This window comes from Poecilia reticulata, chromosome 6, assembly GCF_904066995.2.
Source record: "Poecilia reticulata chromosome 6, P_reticulata-male-v2, whole genome shotgun sequence".
NCBI classification, from domain to species: Eukaryota; Metazoa; Chordata; class Actinopteri; order Cyprinodontiformes; family Poeciliidae; genus Poecilia; species Poecilia reticulata.
In genome coordinates this window covers 29,299,729-29,316,788 of record NC_088835.1, presented here as the reverse complement: position 1 = coordinate 29,316,788, position 17,060 = coordinate 29,299,729, and the positions used below count along the sequence as shown (strand labels likewise).

General features: G+C 40.9%; 1 protein-coding gene across 4 annotated transcripts in view; it reads left to right on the top strand.

Moving 5' to 3' along the window:
- The window catches only part of znf423 (zinc finger protein 423), a 188,404-nt gene extending 171,344 nt beyond the window's left edge, over positions 1 to 17,060 (top strand). For all 4 annotated transcript variants that reach the window (XM_017305362.2, XM_008412529.3, XM_008412528.3 and 1 more), the window contains 2 exons: positions 1,182 to 1,297; positions 16,182 to 17,060. In XM_017305362.2, the coding sequence (XP_017160851.2) occupies positions 1,182 to 1,297; positions 16,182 to 16,211 (146 nt within the window). In that variant the 3' untranslated portion in view covers positions 16,212 to 17,060. The remainder of the gene's footprint in view (positions 1 to 1,181; positions 1,298 to 16,181) is intronic.

Below are 17,060 nucleotides of genomic sequence, written 5' to 3'. Positions count from 1 at the left end.
AGGTTGTAAATTGACTCTGATTAGAAGTGTCCAAAGACATTTTCAGAAACTTTTTGGCTTAATCCAACGCAGTTTATTTTGTCTGTGAGCTTAAAGCTGTAAAATGTGGGTTATTACTGCAGGGGGGTGTAATATGTGAGAATGTTTTTAATCCACAGGAGAGAGTAAATAAATGACCAAATTAGGTGTTCACATTCAGCACTTTTCCTCCCTGCGTTAACCCCCCCCCCCCGCCTCCCGGTTGTTGAGTTTGTCTTGTGTTGTGCCCCCCCACATACCTCCCTCAACCCGAGCAGCCCTCCCCCCCGCCCCCCTCCCCAGGCACAGCAACACTTTAAACTTTAACTGTATTCCTTTGTGGCTCATGAATTAGTAAAATGGGCTCGGCTCCTGTGGGGAGGCTTAATAATTCAGCAGTCTCGGAGTGAAAACCAAAAGTTTACTGAAACAAAAGAGGGATTGGGGGGGGGAATGGTATAAAACAACACTGGAGCTGGAATTAAAACAAAAACCAAAGAACCGGATGATTAATTGGTTCACGTTCTGCTGACGGTGGTTCTTCCTGCTTTCTCTTTATTCAGATGAGAAAATGCTTCTTCCTCATCAGTTGCCCTCTCTGTTAATCATAATTCATATCTTAAATTTTACTATCACATATTTAACCCCTTTATGGCAAGCCGTTTTAACATAAAATCTGTTTCCTCTGACTATCTAAAAATGAGTTTTGACTTTCCTGAATGATATTTAAGGTACCAACATTTACATCCTGTTCAAGATATCTTCAATAACATACTTTCAAGCATTGCAAAAACACAAAATCTTAGAGTATTTTTGGTCTAGTTCCCAGTGGAAATATCTTGGCATATAAAACTAAGTTATAAGTAATTTTTCAGCAAGTTAAAGGATCTTGTTTTAAGTCAGTAATTCCTTAATATTAATTAAAAGATAGTAGTGGAACAAGACATTTTGCTTATAATGTGTGAAAACTGGCAGATTATTTCATAGTAAAAATGCTCAAATAAAAGTAAAAAGTACAGCACAGTAAAAAAATGCAACTAGTAACAACCAAATTAATTAATATGTATAAACCAATTACAGATACCTGGAATGTAAGTGTGATTTTTTGTAAAAACGGCTTGCCGTACCACATCAGCGCTTTGCTCTGTTTCTCCTCCTTGCAGTGTTTGTACAGGCCAACAAGCTGCAGCAGCACATTTTCGCCGTTCACGGTCAGGAGGACAAGATCTACGACTGCTCCCAGTGTCCGCAGAAGTTCTTCTTCCAGACAGAGCTACAGGTAGGATCTGTCACCTGGCCGCCTCCGTCTGCAGGCCGGTGAGGGGATTGTGGGCTGCAGCTGCTTTTCCATAAAACTCTGTAAACTGGAAGAATGGAAAGTGGTGGTGGGTTTTTTTTTTTGTGCGTTTTTATGCGTTTCTGCAGACAAACACTAAATATTTCAATGTTATATGTTTATTTAATCTGAATATCTTGTATTTCCCCGACAAAATTATAGTTTTTTGAAGGCTGACCAAGCAGAGCAAATAAAAATGTTCTGATCCAGCGACGTTTAAAATGAGTGGTTTCGACACACTTTTCTCTCCAGAATTGTTTCCCTTCACTTGCTGCCTTGGAATTATGAAAAATAAATTTGCTTTATGGAAACGCTAATTTTCTTATTTAAAAAAAAAGAAGTTTTTCAGCAGTGTCAAAACAGATGTATTCCACAAAACTGCAATGGAAACACTTTTTCCCATCATGTGCTCAACAAGCGGATGTTGCTGTTCGTGAAAGCGATAAAGAAAAACGGCGACAGGAAGTGCTGGGAGGATGATGGTTTGTTTTCCCAGAGCTCACAGCATCACAGTTGTACTGAAAGTTGCATTAAAGGTTCGTCGAAATTGTAAACTTTGCATTATTCTGTAATTAATGCAAAGTTATTTAGTGCAACTTTTAATCCAAAGTTGCACTTTAACTTGTCAACTTTGTATTTTTTGGCAAATAATGACACTTTTGGTGCAAAGTTCCCTTAAAACTTTGCATTAAAAGTGTTATTTACTGAATGACAGTCGGTCTCTACGTCCGTCGCTGCCAGGTTTTTTAATGACATTTGGCGTGAACAGGCTTATTCACATGGGATTTTAATAAAATTTTTTATTTGATGGAAACACTGCAAATTGCTTCTTTGTTTTTGTTTTTTACGTTTGCAGAGTTTAGACAAAGATTTGCTCACATTCATAATGGAAACACAGGTAGCGTGACCAAGGACAGCTGAGGAATCCGATCCAGCTCAAACTCCAGGCCGCCTCTGTAATCACTCCGCCTTTTCTTCCCGTTCTCCGTCTCTCCTCATGAGGTCCTGCTAGGGTTCTGGCAGGCTTCGGATCGTTATGATTTAGACTCATAAGTGGATATAAGTCACACTAGAGTAGGTCCTTGGCCAGCTGCAGTCGGCTCGGCGGTGATGTAAACCTTCCTCTGCAGACCCTTTGGTCTTCGGGAACCAGAGAGGTGAAGGTCAGAGAGTCGCTTCATTCTGCAGATTTACTGCAGCGTCGTAAACTTTTCTCACTATCAGATTCAAGCACTTGTCAAGAAGATTTCAAACTTCAGCAGCGCAGAGAAGACAAAACGATGCAAATGGACTAAAGTGCCAGAATTAACCAGATGGCTGTTTTTCATTGGTTGTCCGATGCTAAAAAGCAAAACAGTCAAGTTTATTTGTGTAGCTCATTTCAGGAAGGAAGCTTTCCAAACAGCTTTACATCATAAAAGCACAAAAACCAACAACTGAAGCGTTAAATTTTGTGAAATGCCAGCGTTACATATCAAAATGTTGGTCAGTGTTTCGGCTGTTTTACGGTTTTACAGTAGCTTGTTCCAGATTTGTGGTGCATAGAAGCTGAATGCTGCTTCTCCGTGTTTGGTTCTGGTTCTGGATGCAGAGCAGAACCAGAAGACCTGAGAGGTTCTGGAAGGTTGCCATGACAACAGCAGATCTTTAATGCATCTAAGCTGTTGTGTGATTTATAAACCACCAGCAGTGCTTTAAAGTTTGTTGGACTCTGGATGATGTGATGTGCTCCATCCTCCTGGTTTTAGTCAGAACTCCAGCAGCAGCGTTCTGGATCTGATGGGTTTTTTTTAGTCAATCAGTTGCATTGATTGCAGTAATCAATGCGACTAAAGACAAACGCATGGATGAGTTTCTCTAATTAGTCCTCTGATCCTGTAGATGTTCTTCAGGTAATAAAACTCGAAGTTGTTAGTGCAACTTTTAGCACAAGTTTGCATTAAAAGTGTCATTATTCACTGATCAATGAAAAGTTGATCATTTGTTGTCGTGTCTCGTGTGAAGTGGAAAATACGGAAGAAGATTGGGGCCACTGGGAAAAAAAATAAAACAGTTCTGACTTTAATCTCAGAATTCTGACTTTTTTTCTCAGAATTTTGAGATTAAAGTCAGAATTTTGAGATTAAGTCAGAACTTTTTTTTTTCAATGGCCCTAATCCTCTTCCATGGGAAAAAGTGTCTCCACTTCAGTTTTGTGAAATATTTCTGTTTTAACACTGCTGCAAAACTTTTCAACAAAAATGTGAGTGTTTCCATGAAGCACATTTATTTTTTGTAATTCCCATTTGTGCGATGGGAATTACAAAACTGTAAAAACAAGGTTAAAATAACTTCTCAAATTTCATATGTTTTAAAAAAGGTACAATCAAATCAAACAATTACAAATCAGGGAAACTACAACAGGATTATCAGAAGTAATTAAATTTAACACCAGGTGGGAAAACACTGCATGCAAAAAGGTTCAAATCCCATTTTTTCCCAGTTATGCGACCCATACCAGATTTTTTGAATAGTCTGAAAAGCACACATTTTGTTTGTAGTTTACGTTCTCAAAGCATTCTGGGTGAAGAAAGTGGGAAAAAAGAGAATAATTATTGAAAGCTAATAATGTATAACCGCTGTAGTGATGATGTGGTGCTGAGGCGGCCAGCTAGGCCTCCCGTCCCCCCGAAGAGAAAGCCACTCAGTCAGGCACATAAAGCGGAGGTGATGTAGTGCCAGAGGTGCTGGGCATATGGCCGGCCAGGCCATTTAGCAGCAGGGCGACCGCCGGACCCTGTCGGTTAATGTCCACACACACACACTCCGGATAACCTCCATCACGGCTCTCTCCTGCCGTCTGAGGAAAACCACGAATCATTTTTGTTAAACTGACGAGAGATCCTCAGAACTTCCTGAAGATCATCTTTAAACTGGAAGAAACGCGTGAAAAAGTTTGAAAAGGTCTTAATCCAGCTTCAGATGGTATCATTTTTATTGAACTTCACCTTCAGCCGTCCGTATCTGTCTGCAGGTACGGTAATCGATGTGTCATTGAGTGAATAATCATCAGAAAAAGGATCAAAAATGCAAAAAACAAAGTCCTGACGGCTCACATTTGTCTCTGCTAATCCGCTATCAGGTGCGTTAGCTAATTCAATAAATTTAGCGCACTTTGCTTCCCTGAAATTTATTTTTCCTGGCAAATTCTAAAACACTAATTTATTTGACTTTTTTGTAAACTTTTAGATGAATAAAGTTTGACATCTGTGTTGAAGTCGACTGTTATTAAAGGTCATATTGCAGCTACAGATGGTATCCTTTTTGTTATCGTTATTGGTTGTGCAGGAGGCTCCACTTCTGCTTTTCAAAGATGTACGGATGTATAATTGTGCATCCATTTGCAGCCATTTTCACATCCAGGTCTACAGAGGGCAGCGAACATTGTTAAGATCAACAGAAAACATTTTTTTGTTGTTTTTAATGCGTCGTTTTCAGCCGCTTTAGTCTGACTGCAGCGATTTCCCAGCATCCATCTTGTTACTCTCCAGTCTTGGCCCAAACGTGTGTGTGCGTCGGTGTGTGTGTGTGTGAAAACCTTCAGCCGGAGCCTGACCTGCCGCGCTCCACCGCCCCATGGGAGGGCGCTCTAAGTGGGCTAGACAGAGAGGCCGACCGGGGGAGATGGAGAACCTCGGCTGTGGAGGTTAACGCGGGTGTTACTGCGTGTGTGTGCACATCTGCCAGAGAGTGGAATGGGCTAATTTGTGTGTGTGTGCCTTAATGAGGTAGGGATGGATGGATGGAAGGCGGCGGCGGGCAGGAAAGGCTCTGGCCTCTTTTGGGCCGTATGATGTCCGGCTCAGAAACGCGGCGGCGCCACCCGGGGGTGTCAGCAGGCGGGACGCATCCCTTCCTCCCTCCTGGTTTCGCTCCTTCAGCCCCACTTACACACACACTCCTCTCCATCACGGCTCCTGCCACAGTTTTCACTTCCTCCCTCTTCCTGTCTGACTCCCCTCCGCCGTCCCAGAAGATCCAGCCCCTATGCATATTTTAGCCCCTCTCCTCTCTTCCTCTCTTCTGTGCCTCTCCCCAGCGTCCCATAAATAGTGCAGACGTAAGCTGGTAAATAAGAGATGTTTTTGCTCTGTGTGTGTGTGTGTGTGTGTGTGTGTGTAAATAAGAGATGCTGTGGCCCTGATCACTGACGTCCTCCTGGATCGCTCTCTTTCTCTCTCTCCAGCTTCACAGTCGACTCAGTTTTAGTTTTGCTCTCTTCTCTTTGTTTATTTCAGCTGCAAATATCAGAACTCCAACAACAGTTTTCACAGCAGGAGCAAACAGCAAACAGCATAGTTACTCCTGGTTTAACATAATTAGTTTATAGTATGTATATACACTCATATATATTCCAGACCACTATAAGCACCTTAATCTGGAGCCTCACTCACCCAGTGACTCTCACACATTCATACATCGATTCAATACGCAGATGAAACATTCAGATGAAGCTGTTTCAGGGCCTCTTGAAACTTTAAACCTAAATAATTTGCTGCTGGCCACGCCCCCCCAACTCAATGTTTACACTCACAACTGAAAGTATCTGCAAACAGATGTGCAATTATTCAACCGTACAACATTGAAAAGCAGAAGTGGAGCCTAATGCACAGCCAACAGGAATTGGCTTCCGGATGGAAAGTCAGCAGCAAAACGCTTGTCTTTTCCAGCAGCCGTTGTACAGCAGTAAAACCAGCTGACCAAACATGCTGGGGATCCACTTGGGTTGCTGGGTGACGGGCGGAACTCTGCTGGGGTTGCTAGGTAACGGGTTACATTCAGAAGGTTTTTGAAGTGGCTCATTTTTCAGACACCAAAAAATATGATCTTATTGTCCAAAAACAACTTGTTGGGTTTTCTATAAGCGCTTCGGATGTTTTTAGAAACATTTGAGATCCAAATTTAAATTTTGCTTTATAGGTTGCTTTGAGGAATTGATACAGAAGCCATTAAGGAAGATTTTGCTGAAAGAAAATAGTTTTATGTTTTTATTTTCAGTTTAACCAAAGGTTGGATTTGTCTAAATATTCCAGCAGGAGATGTTCGTCTGTACCAGCTGGTTACTAACATTCTGTGTTGACAAGATGTTCAATATTCATGTGTCCATTAACATTCTCTGACAGTTTCACTTCCTTCCCAAGCCTCCAGGAGGCGCTGTACTGCAGCTTCTCCCCCATAGCTGGTCTCCTGGTCTCTGCACCTGTTGTTTTTTGATGAACTGAAAGAAATACTTTTACCTTTGTTGCTTTATTTCAAGCCATATAAAGGGAAAAAAATGCATATTATGCGCTTTAGTAGGTGAAAAGTGTGTAAGTATATACAGAAATACACACAGAAATAAACATACAGACACTGTCTGAGTCATCAGTCATGTGTTATATAATAATACTGTAACACATTTAGCTCGAAATGAAGTGGGAAGAAGACAAACTTCTTTACTTATTTATTCATTTATCTATAACTGCGTACTTTGAAATGTAGCAATTTGTCCTGTTTTTACCTCTGACGTCGCTCCTACCATCATTGCCAAATTAATATTTTAATTATATGCTAAAAAGAGGAATATGATTCTCCTCTCCTCTTTCTGTTCTCTGGTGTTTTAAAGTTTCTGTCACAAACATCAGGTTTTCCTGAATTAATCAAACCTGTCATGGAAAATCCTGAAAATGTTCATTCCAGCAGCTCTTGGTTGCTTCGTTTCCGGATGTTTTTACAAAACGAGCTTCGTTTAAATAATCCCGTCTCTGTCTGACTCTGAGCCTCTCCCTCTAACTGAATTATGGAAATGTGTGTGTGTGTGTATGTGTGTCTGAACTGGGAAATAAGGTTTAGGTGTGTGTGTGTGGAGTCGCAGTGTGTACCCTCTGATCCGTGCATCCCTCGGCTCTGTGTGTGTGTGAATTTGATCCGTAGATCCCTGCGGCGTTCCAGGGGAGCGTGCTCAGCTGCCCCACTGCTCTCTGGGAAACGCTGTGTTATTAGAGCAGGGACCTGGGACTCACACACACACACACACACACACACACACACACACACACACACACACACACATATTTTTACCTCTCTGAATCCCCAGATCTTTTTTTTTTTTTTATGTTTTCCGTCAGGGAGAAGAAACAGAAAATGTTCCAAACAAAAGATCCGCTCTGCTGCGATTCTGCTGAAAACATTCGTTGTTGTTAAACTACGAAGAATCAATCAAAGAATCAATAACTGGGTTTGATTATTAGTGTGTGAAGAAACACTATCCAGACTCTGTTTGCAAATAAATCACTTAATTTAGAGTAAAGTTAAGATAATTCCCAACACAGAAGATATTTAGTTATTTTATATTAAATGAAATTAGTTTCTAATTTCATTTAGAAACTAATTTGATTGAATGAAACATTTAAATCAGATTTTTAAAAGTATATTTCTTTATTTTGTCATCTTTATTTCATTATTTTGAACTAAACATTAAAAAATTGAAGTAAAAATAAATTTCTTTAAATGTTTTCTTATTTAGATTTGATTAAGCATTTTTTATTTCAGCTTTATTGCCTACAAATTAAATATATGTATGTTAGTAATTTTAATGTCATTTTTCATTTATTTTTATTTCTTTATCAATTTAATTAGTTTTTTGTTTATAATTTTGTTTGTGTATTTCTGTTTATTTATGCTATTTTAGACTGATATAATTTATATAAATTATTTTCAGAAATATTTATTTATCCAATCGTGTAATTAAAAAAATATTTACTTTTTTACTTATTATTATTCTCAGTATTGTTGAAACGAGTTACTTCTAACGGTTAGTTTGTTATTTGAAAAACACTGACGCCTGGTAAACATATTTTCTCATCCTTTCTTTCTAACCTGAGTTGGTTGTCCTGGTTTTTCCACATTTTTTGGGATTTTCCTGAAGCTCCAGCCTCTTCCAGGGAACATCTACCTGGAAGTCAAACTAAAGGAAATGTGTAAAACAAAGCTCCGGACTACAGAAGCGTCTTCCTCCTGCTCCACTGAGCCTCAGTTCACATCTTTCTGCCAGGTTCCTGTGGATCGTGAAGAATAAATAAACATGTCCGCCTCACAGGGAATTGGTTTTATGCCGTTATGACAGCGACATGGAAAGCCGGCACGCTCCGCTGCTCCCCCTGAACACGTCTCTAACCTCTGGAACGCCGAACTTTAAAATGCTTTATTGTTTTTATCCCACATCTCCTCAGCCGTTCCCTGGAATATTTTCCCCTCAGGTTTGTTTCTGCGCAGGCGTTCCTGCTGGAAGTGAGGTCACTTCCTGGTTCGGAGCGCGGACGTCTGCCTGGCCGGCGATGTTTTTGTTTGCTCGTTTCCGTCACGCTGAGAGTGAGAGTGTATTTTTGGTCGTGTTTACCGTTCCGGGCCCGGCTGGTTGGGCCAGGAGCCGCAGGAGAGGGAAGTCCCTCAGGGGGGCAGAGAGGGAGGGGGCGGCCCAAACAGGATGCAGTGTGAGAGGTCACGGGGTCGTCGCCTGCCCAATTTCATATGCTGGGAATGTCAGAAATATGCACTTTATGAAAAAACTGAGGTTAGGAATTAAAACCATCGGTTAATGAATTTATCTAAAGGTGATCAACTCATTGATATTTGGCCATTTTCTTAAAAACTTCAATTTTTTGTATATTAAGAGGATCTGCAGTCTTTCCATGACTTGCTGAATTAAAAAAAAAAAAAATATATATATATATATATATATATATATATATATATATATATATATATATATACAACGATTTTTTTGGGTCAAATGTTTTTCTCATAATCTCATAATTCTGACTTCAGTTTTGACTTTTATTTCTCAGAAACTTTAACTTCCAACATTTTGACCAAATTCTCATGATTAAAACTTTTCTGATGTTTTTCTCAGATCTCTGACTTTTCACCTCTTTATATTGAAAAAGTCATAATTCTGAGATTAGAGTCAGAATTTCAGTGGCTCTAATCCTGTTCTGTAAAATACTGACTGAATGAACAAAGTTTTTGATGTTTTTTTTCCACATTTTTAAACTTAAAAATGAAAAGATGAACAGAATAAAACCTGTGAAAGACTTCATCCTCCATGAACAGCCATCTTTGTTTCTCTTACAACTGGCTCCACTTAAGAAAGACCAGCGGCGCCCTCAGCTGGCTGGAGGCCAAACTACACCTTTAAGAGAAGATCTAAGCGGACGTTATTAGTTGATCAGTTGGAACTAATGTTAATATAATAAACTATTAATTGATACGACTATGTATTGGTGTCACACTAAGTAAGTAAATAGATTAAATTACGAGAATAGTCAGTATAATGACTTTATTCTTATATTATTTTTACTTTTTGCACATACAACTTTATTCTGGGAATACTTGTAATATATTTTCGTAATATTATGGCTTTATTCTTGTAATTTTGTTTATATTTTTCTTAGCGTAGCTCTAATACTCCATCATAAATTGCCAATTAATCGTAAGTCGATCCGCGGTTTGCGTGGCGATAAGGAGCTGATCGGAAGCGAAGGCAGACAGAGACGGATGGAGGATCCGGGGATCCGTCGAGAGCTGGGTTTATTTTTGACCTGCTCCCGAGGCGGCTTCCTGTCCTGGGCGGGCGGGGCTGAAGGGGCGCCAGGAAGCGGCGGAAGAGGACGAAGACGGCCCATCTGCCGGCTCCAGACGAGGCTGCAAACGCTTAAAAGTGGTGCTGGAAGAGCTTCAACCTGCAGCTAAAAATAAAGCGAAACTCTTGGAAAACCACAGGAGCGACTGAGGTGATCCTCCGTGCGGCGTTGAAGAAACCCACACACGTATCTGACACAGATTCCTGCGCTGACAGACGGTCCGCTGAAAGGTGGAGCCGCCACACACGGACACACCAACGGCATCGCTTCCCCTTCCTGTTTCTAAAACAGACCTGGCACCTGAGAGCAGACCTGATTTAAGGTCTGGTTGCATCATTACGGAGCAGCAAATCAGATTCCAGCAGCGGTCCCCATGCAAACAGATACCTGTGTGATACCTGCATGCACAAACACACAGCAGCACATTAAAGGTGACAGAGCAGAATGGATTTTTTCTCATCCTTCTTTCTGCCGCTCCTCCTGGGATTCGCTGTGTCTGTGTCCGGTTCTGTTTTATGTGAATCTGGTCACATATCTGTTCATGTTTTCGTTTTTGGGGGGGGGCGGACTGCGACAGGGCCATATTTCCCATGAGCCCACGGCTCTGCAGGCTTTAGCCTCGCTCTCTCTAAGCACTTTAGGAACAACAATGGCAGGCCTGGAACGGGTCGGCTGTTTCCTGCTGCAGCCTGCAGGTTTTCAGCGGGAAATAAAACCCAAAGCACAAACCAGGTGCTTCATTCATGCTCATTTGTTTTAGAGTGGGACACGTAGCAGAAAATGATTCACTTATTTTACCTCCCTGCTCGTCTCACTCACGGTTCACATCTGATGGTCCAGCAGACTCGGTTTGATTGGGGAACAAAACTGCAACGTTTGTTACATTTTCTGTGTCAAACCAATTGAAAACCTGAAAAAAAAAATTTTGTCTTTATAAAAATAAAGACTAAATTAGGGTTGCACCGATTCGTTGGTGCCGATTTCCTTAATTTTGGAGGTTGTGATCGGCCGATAGTTACAGCCAATTTTCTCCACTGATCTTATCAACCCAGAGGTCAAAGGTCTGCTGTCCTCTTCTGCCCTCCAGTGAGAGGTTTGTCCAACACTTGGGCCCACCAGGTCATGTCTGTTTGCAGATAACAATATTTACCAACTCAGCAACTTTCTTTCTATATTGAGCAACATTTCAGACAAAAGAAATCGGTATTGGCCTAAGATGGAATTGCCAGGTCAGGTTTTTTAAACATTGTCAATTGGTGATCTGCAACCGGAGCAGCTCTAGAATAAATATCTCCAACAGTTCTTACAATATTTAAAGAAATGAGGCCTGCATTGATGTTCCAGCAGAGCATTGTGTGGAAGAGATGCCACACTCTAACAGACTCACACTGATCGATTCCTCTGCCTAATCAATACTGAGCCCTAAGAACCACGGAAACCAATTCTGTGATTGTGTTTCTGTGACGTAATTGGTCCAGCGTACCGTCATTCCTCCCTCCTGGACTACTCCCAGTCCACCAAACCTCTCCACCTTTTCCCTTGGTTTCACTCGCAGATGAATTTCTCCTGGCTCGTTTAAAACAGAATGAGCCTGACCTCCTCTGGCTGCCGGAGGAACTGCATGAAGCTGAGGCAGAGGATGGGTGAAAGCGATGAAGAGGAGGAGTGTTTTCCATCATAATGGGGTCAGCGGCCCCCAGTGAGATCTCCCCGCTCGCTGCAGAGGCCTCCGCAAGGAGAGGACACTTCCTCCTCACCGGCCCGTTGCTGATTCTGCTCATTTGCTGCCGTATTTCTGCCACAGCCTGCATGTTGCTCTCCTGCGGGGCGGGGGGCATTAATACTCTTTACTTTCCTCTGGATGGACAAGTTCAGCCTCTAAAGCCTCGCCACAAACGCACCAAAGGGCTCAACCAAACATGCACGGCTAGATAAGCGCCCGTAGAAAGACAAATAAGTCTTTATCGAGCCCAAACCACGTTTAATCCGTTCCATTCCTGCCCCATCCGCTCCAGTCTGCTCATCCCTCCGTCCGCCCCGTTTTCCCTCCTATCCACTTCTGTTGTTTTTTTTCTTCCTGATCGGAGAGAAGCAGCGATTAATCTGAGAAAGCTGCTCTTAGTGGTGAGGAGGGGCGGCGTTGATTGGGGAAGAGCTCGCTGGGAATTGTGTGTGTTTGTGAGGAAGCAGAGAGGATTTCTGTGGGAATTGGTCTTTGTGTGCGACGCAGACGGAAAGAGAGAGATTTTCAGAAGGTGTTTTCGTCTGGAGAAAGCTTTGCCATCTGGGGAGAATCGCAGAGGAAATATCTCCACACATTCCCAAAGAAATCCCTCCAACCATCTCCCCGTCCTCCTGCTTTAGATGTAATGCTATCGCTAACTTCTGAACCGCCAAATCCAGATTATCCTGAGTTCAGTTCCCATCTGAAGCTGATGCAGAGCAAATACACGACACATTGGTTTCAAAACCTTCAGATTTTACTGTTTTATTCACTTAAAGGGGAACTAATATGCAAAACTCACATTTTGCACATTTTTGTACTTCCATTTGTGTCTCGACTGCTTCTAAAAAAAAAAAAAAAACACCGCAGCTGTTTTTTTTTACAATAAGTTCAAGTTTTTTGGCGTCTTGAAAATGAGCCGTTTCAAAAACCTTTTCATTAACTCACAGAGGGCACTGCCCCGTTACCTAGCAACCCCAGCGGAGTTCCGCTCGTCTCCTAGCAACCCAAGCCGAGCGCCAGTTGGTTTGTACAGTGGAAAAGACAAGTGATTTGTTGTTGACTTACCTTCCAGAAATTGCTTCATTGCGTTCTTGATTGTGTAGGAGGCCCCACTTCTGCTTTTCAATGTCGCATTTGTTTTCAGCCATTTTCTTGTGCTAGTGAAAACGTTGAGTTGGGGGCGGGGGGGAGGCGTGGTCAGAGGGGTTTATCTGGATGTAAAGTGACAAGACGCCCTGAAACAGTTCAAAGTAGGCAGAACTGAGCAGGATAAAATGTTATTGTCTAAGAATTATTTTTTACAAAATCTCACTAATATGTTTTGTGTTGACCGTAGAGCAGTGGTTCTTAACCTTTTTTGAGGTACCAATCCCACCAGTTTCATATGCGCATTCACTGAACCCTTCTGTAGCGATAGATAAAATATTATTTTTTTCCTCCAAATTCAAGACATAGAGGTGACCCAACTAGACTCTAGTTTAGTTGATCACTAAATCTTCTTAAAAGGTAGAGTCTCTGAGAACAGTTCTTCAAAATATAGTCGGTGTTTTCAGCAAAGTTGAGCCGACTGTCCAGGAACGACCCAAGGTATTTAAAATTTGCCAGTTTCAACAGGTTGGCCATCGAGAGAAACTGGAACCACTTTAAGGTCTTTAGGTGTTAAGATCATTTAATTAGCTCTACATTCTTAAGAGAATGAAAAATTAATAATTGATAATAAAGACTTTGCGGTATTCTGATTTAGTAGTGTAATTATATTAGTTGTGTTACCACCCCCACGCCACTAGAGGCAGTAGGAACCCCGAAAAGATGCGACTAAGAAGCAAATTTAGAAGTTCACTGAAAGCTACAGAATTTGGTAAAAAAACTGTGAGCTTTGCTGAAGTTCAAATCCATGCTGAGTGGAGCTCCTTCAATCAGGGCTCCTCCGCAGCTCTGATTGGTTAAGCAATGTAACGTGATCCTCTGATTGGTTAAGCAATGTAACGTGATCCTCTGATTGGTTAAGCAATGTAACGTGATCCTCTGATTGGTTAAGCAATGTAACGTGATCCTCTGATTGGTTAAGCAATGTAACGTGATCCTCTGATTGGTTAAGCAATGTAACGTGATCCTCTGATTGGTTAAGCAATGTAACGTGATCCTCTGCAGCAAGTGATGGCAAAGCGGGGCGTCATCACGACTTTACACAAGTGTGTCTTTACCTCCTGCAGAGGCTCCGCCGAACCCCTGAGACCGACTCACCAAACCCCGGGGGTTTGACTGAACCCAGGTTAAGAACCACTGCCGTAGAAATATCCTAACCTGTTCATGGAAGCATAATTTTTAGCTGATTTTTTTCCACCCTGTGTTGATTTAAAATAAAACTCGTCGTAAATCTCTGCAGCGTTTTACCTGGAGACCCTCCATCAGTTTCTGTTTGTGCTCTGGCTGCTGATCTGAATTTTAATTTTTTAAAAAGATGGACCTTTTTTTTTTTTTTTTTTTTCATTGTAATCATGTGTTGATGCTCTGATGCCTTTGGAGAGATGTGAGTGAAGGCGTCTCAGAGGTGCCGAGATGCTTTCTGTAAAATATTAATCACAAAATGGAAAGACACGAGGGTCTGCCACATCTGAATAAACACGCCGGGATTCCATCGAGGTTCTGACGGAAACATCGGAAACCAAAACACGAAAACAGATTAAATCCATGCTGGTTCAGACTGGGCTGCTAAATGCACTTTAAATTAGCTGCTTCTTGCTATACATGTTAGCAGGTTAAAGGTTAAAGTTCATGCCGCGTCAGAGAGTAGAGCATCTTAGAAGAAAACTTTTAGCATCACAACTTGGGTTTGTAAAGTCCTGAAGACTTCAGGAACAACATTTGTTTCACTGCAGGAGCTACGGTTTGAAACGATTAATCGTGATTAATCAGTTGAAATAATCAACTAATTTAGTAACCGATTAATCGTTAACTAAAGCACACAGACTGAGAAAAGGCCATTCAGCCAAAGGACAGTAATTGAGTAGAAGCATTTATTAAGCCAAAACTTTGCAAAACATAAATGTTTTGCATTTAAGATTAAAAACCTTCTTTTAACCAAAACTCCTCAACCTGCAATTAATATTTATTTTCCTATTTAAAAATAAAATTCAATTATTTTGTTTGTATTGTTTAATGTATTTGTAATATTGTATAAAAAGGCTTCAGTGGTTAAATGAAACTGCAGAATGTGGCAAATTTTTTTAGCTGATTAATCGTCAGAATAATCTATTAATAAAATAATCTATTAATAAAATAATCTTTAGTTGCTGTTTCAGTAAATGGCCTTTTTTTGAGTCTGCATACTCCAGTTAACGATTAATCAATCACTAAATTAGTTGGCAATTATTTCAATAATTGATTTTTCACGATTAATCTAATTGATCGCTTTAGTTTTAGACATTCACCAATGCAGTTTAACTATGATTAAACTGCATAGGTGGATTTTATGCAGTCAAGCACGGTAGTGGAAGGATGATGATCTGCTTTCCAACGTTCTTGTTAAAACTCCACACTGGGACCTTGTGTTGTGTTCGCATGTTTCCACAGCTCAGTAGCTGCGTTTCCACCTCAGATGTAAACAAAACGTTGTTGATGTTCTGCTAATGTCTGAAAAAAACTATTTTGCAATTGAGGTGTTTCCATTCATTAAGAGTCACATTTAAAATCATGTGTGAATAAGTTTGTTCATACAGTAAGTCATTAAAAACATGCTATATCGTCATTTTTCTTCCACTTCCTGTCTTCTTTGGCGTCTCTGCCAGTAGTAACATCAGGTTGATCATGTGAATCATATGATCCAAAAAATTTTTTTCAATTTCTCCATTAGTTTGGTGAAATAAACTAACTGGAATACAGCCTCATCCTTTTGATCAAAAAGTGTGTTTCAATTAAGCCCATTTATTTTCCTAATTCCAATTTGCTCAGTTTTACAGTCAGTGGAAATGCAGGCAGTGAAGTGAAGCAATTATGGAAACAAAAATGTGTCAAAACCACTTAAAAAGGTTGTGTAACCTGCTTCTGCTGCTGCTGCTTGGCGAAAGTTGGAAAAACTTGATTCTTTTCACAGAAATCCAGGTGATTCTGATTAAAAACTGTCTAAAATATTAAAATGTAGTGTTTGTTTGCAGAAACACATAAAACTGAACTTTTCTGCCGACTCCTTTGGTTCTTTTTCTTCTTTTGTCGGATTGACTGAACTGAAGAGACCTTGCTGTTGGTTCTGTGGGAGGTGGTTGAGTTTCTGTTCTGCTGCTGTGTGTGTGCGTGTGTGTGTGTGTGCGTGTGTGTGTGTGTGTGTGTGTGTGTTGGGGGGTGTGGGTAGTAGTTTAGTGGAAAGCTCTCCGCTCATGCAGCCCATTATTTCTCCCATCATGTGTTCTCACTCTTGCTCCCGTTCTCCGTCTCTTCCCCGCAGAACCACACACTGAGTCAGCACGCGCAGTGAGACCGGCGCCCTGCGGGATCCCTCAGCTCAGCCGCGCCCCCGACCCGCAGCCGGCGGGGGACCCCCATCTCCACATCACAGCCAATCAAAGTGTCATTTGCTACTCACATGTAAAAGTGTAACGATCGCGCGACTGGGCGCGGCCATTAGGAGCAGCGGGTGACGGAATATTAATGGGAAATGCTATTAAATAAAGAGAAAGGGGGAAAGTGGGAAACTGTAAGAGCGACATGACGGGAGGAGAAGGGCGAACAAAGGTATTGTACGTGCAGCAGTATTTTTTATTGTCCCTGCCAAGCCCTCTCCTCCTGACTCATGCTTTTTATTTTATTTTACAACAAACAGAATAAAAAACACGTTTTTCTTTTTTGTTATACTTTCCATAGATTGTAGGAGAAGCTTCACTTTGTTGCGTCTTTGTTTTTGTTATTTTTTTGTCCTTTTTTTTGCCTTTTCTTCAGTATTTTATTTGTTGCGGTTAGTAGGTACTCGTGCTGTGTTGTGATTGTTTGCCAGTCGTAATATCCCCGACCCTGCCCACAAACAACCTTTCCTTTTTATGATTGTTATATATATTTTCTCCCTTTTTGTAATTACTATCAAAAAAAATCATGAAAACAAAAATAAAGTGCAGAAAAACATACAGATCTTTTCTTTCATTTTTCTGCTCTTTTCTTATTTTTATTTGGGATTTCCAGACATGGAGCCTGTTATGGTTATTGTACAAATGATTATCATTGATTTCAGTGCGTCTGGTAAAGACCGGTTTTTAAATGTGAATTAACCAGATTGCAATAATCTAGTACAGAAAAAAACAAGAAAACAAATAAATAAAAGAGAAATAAAGAA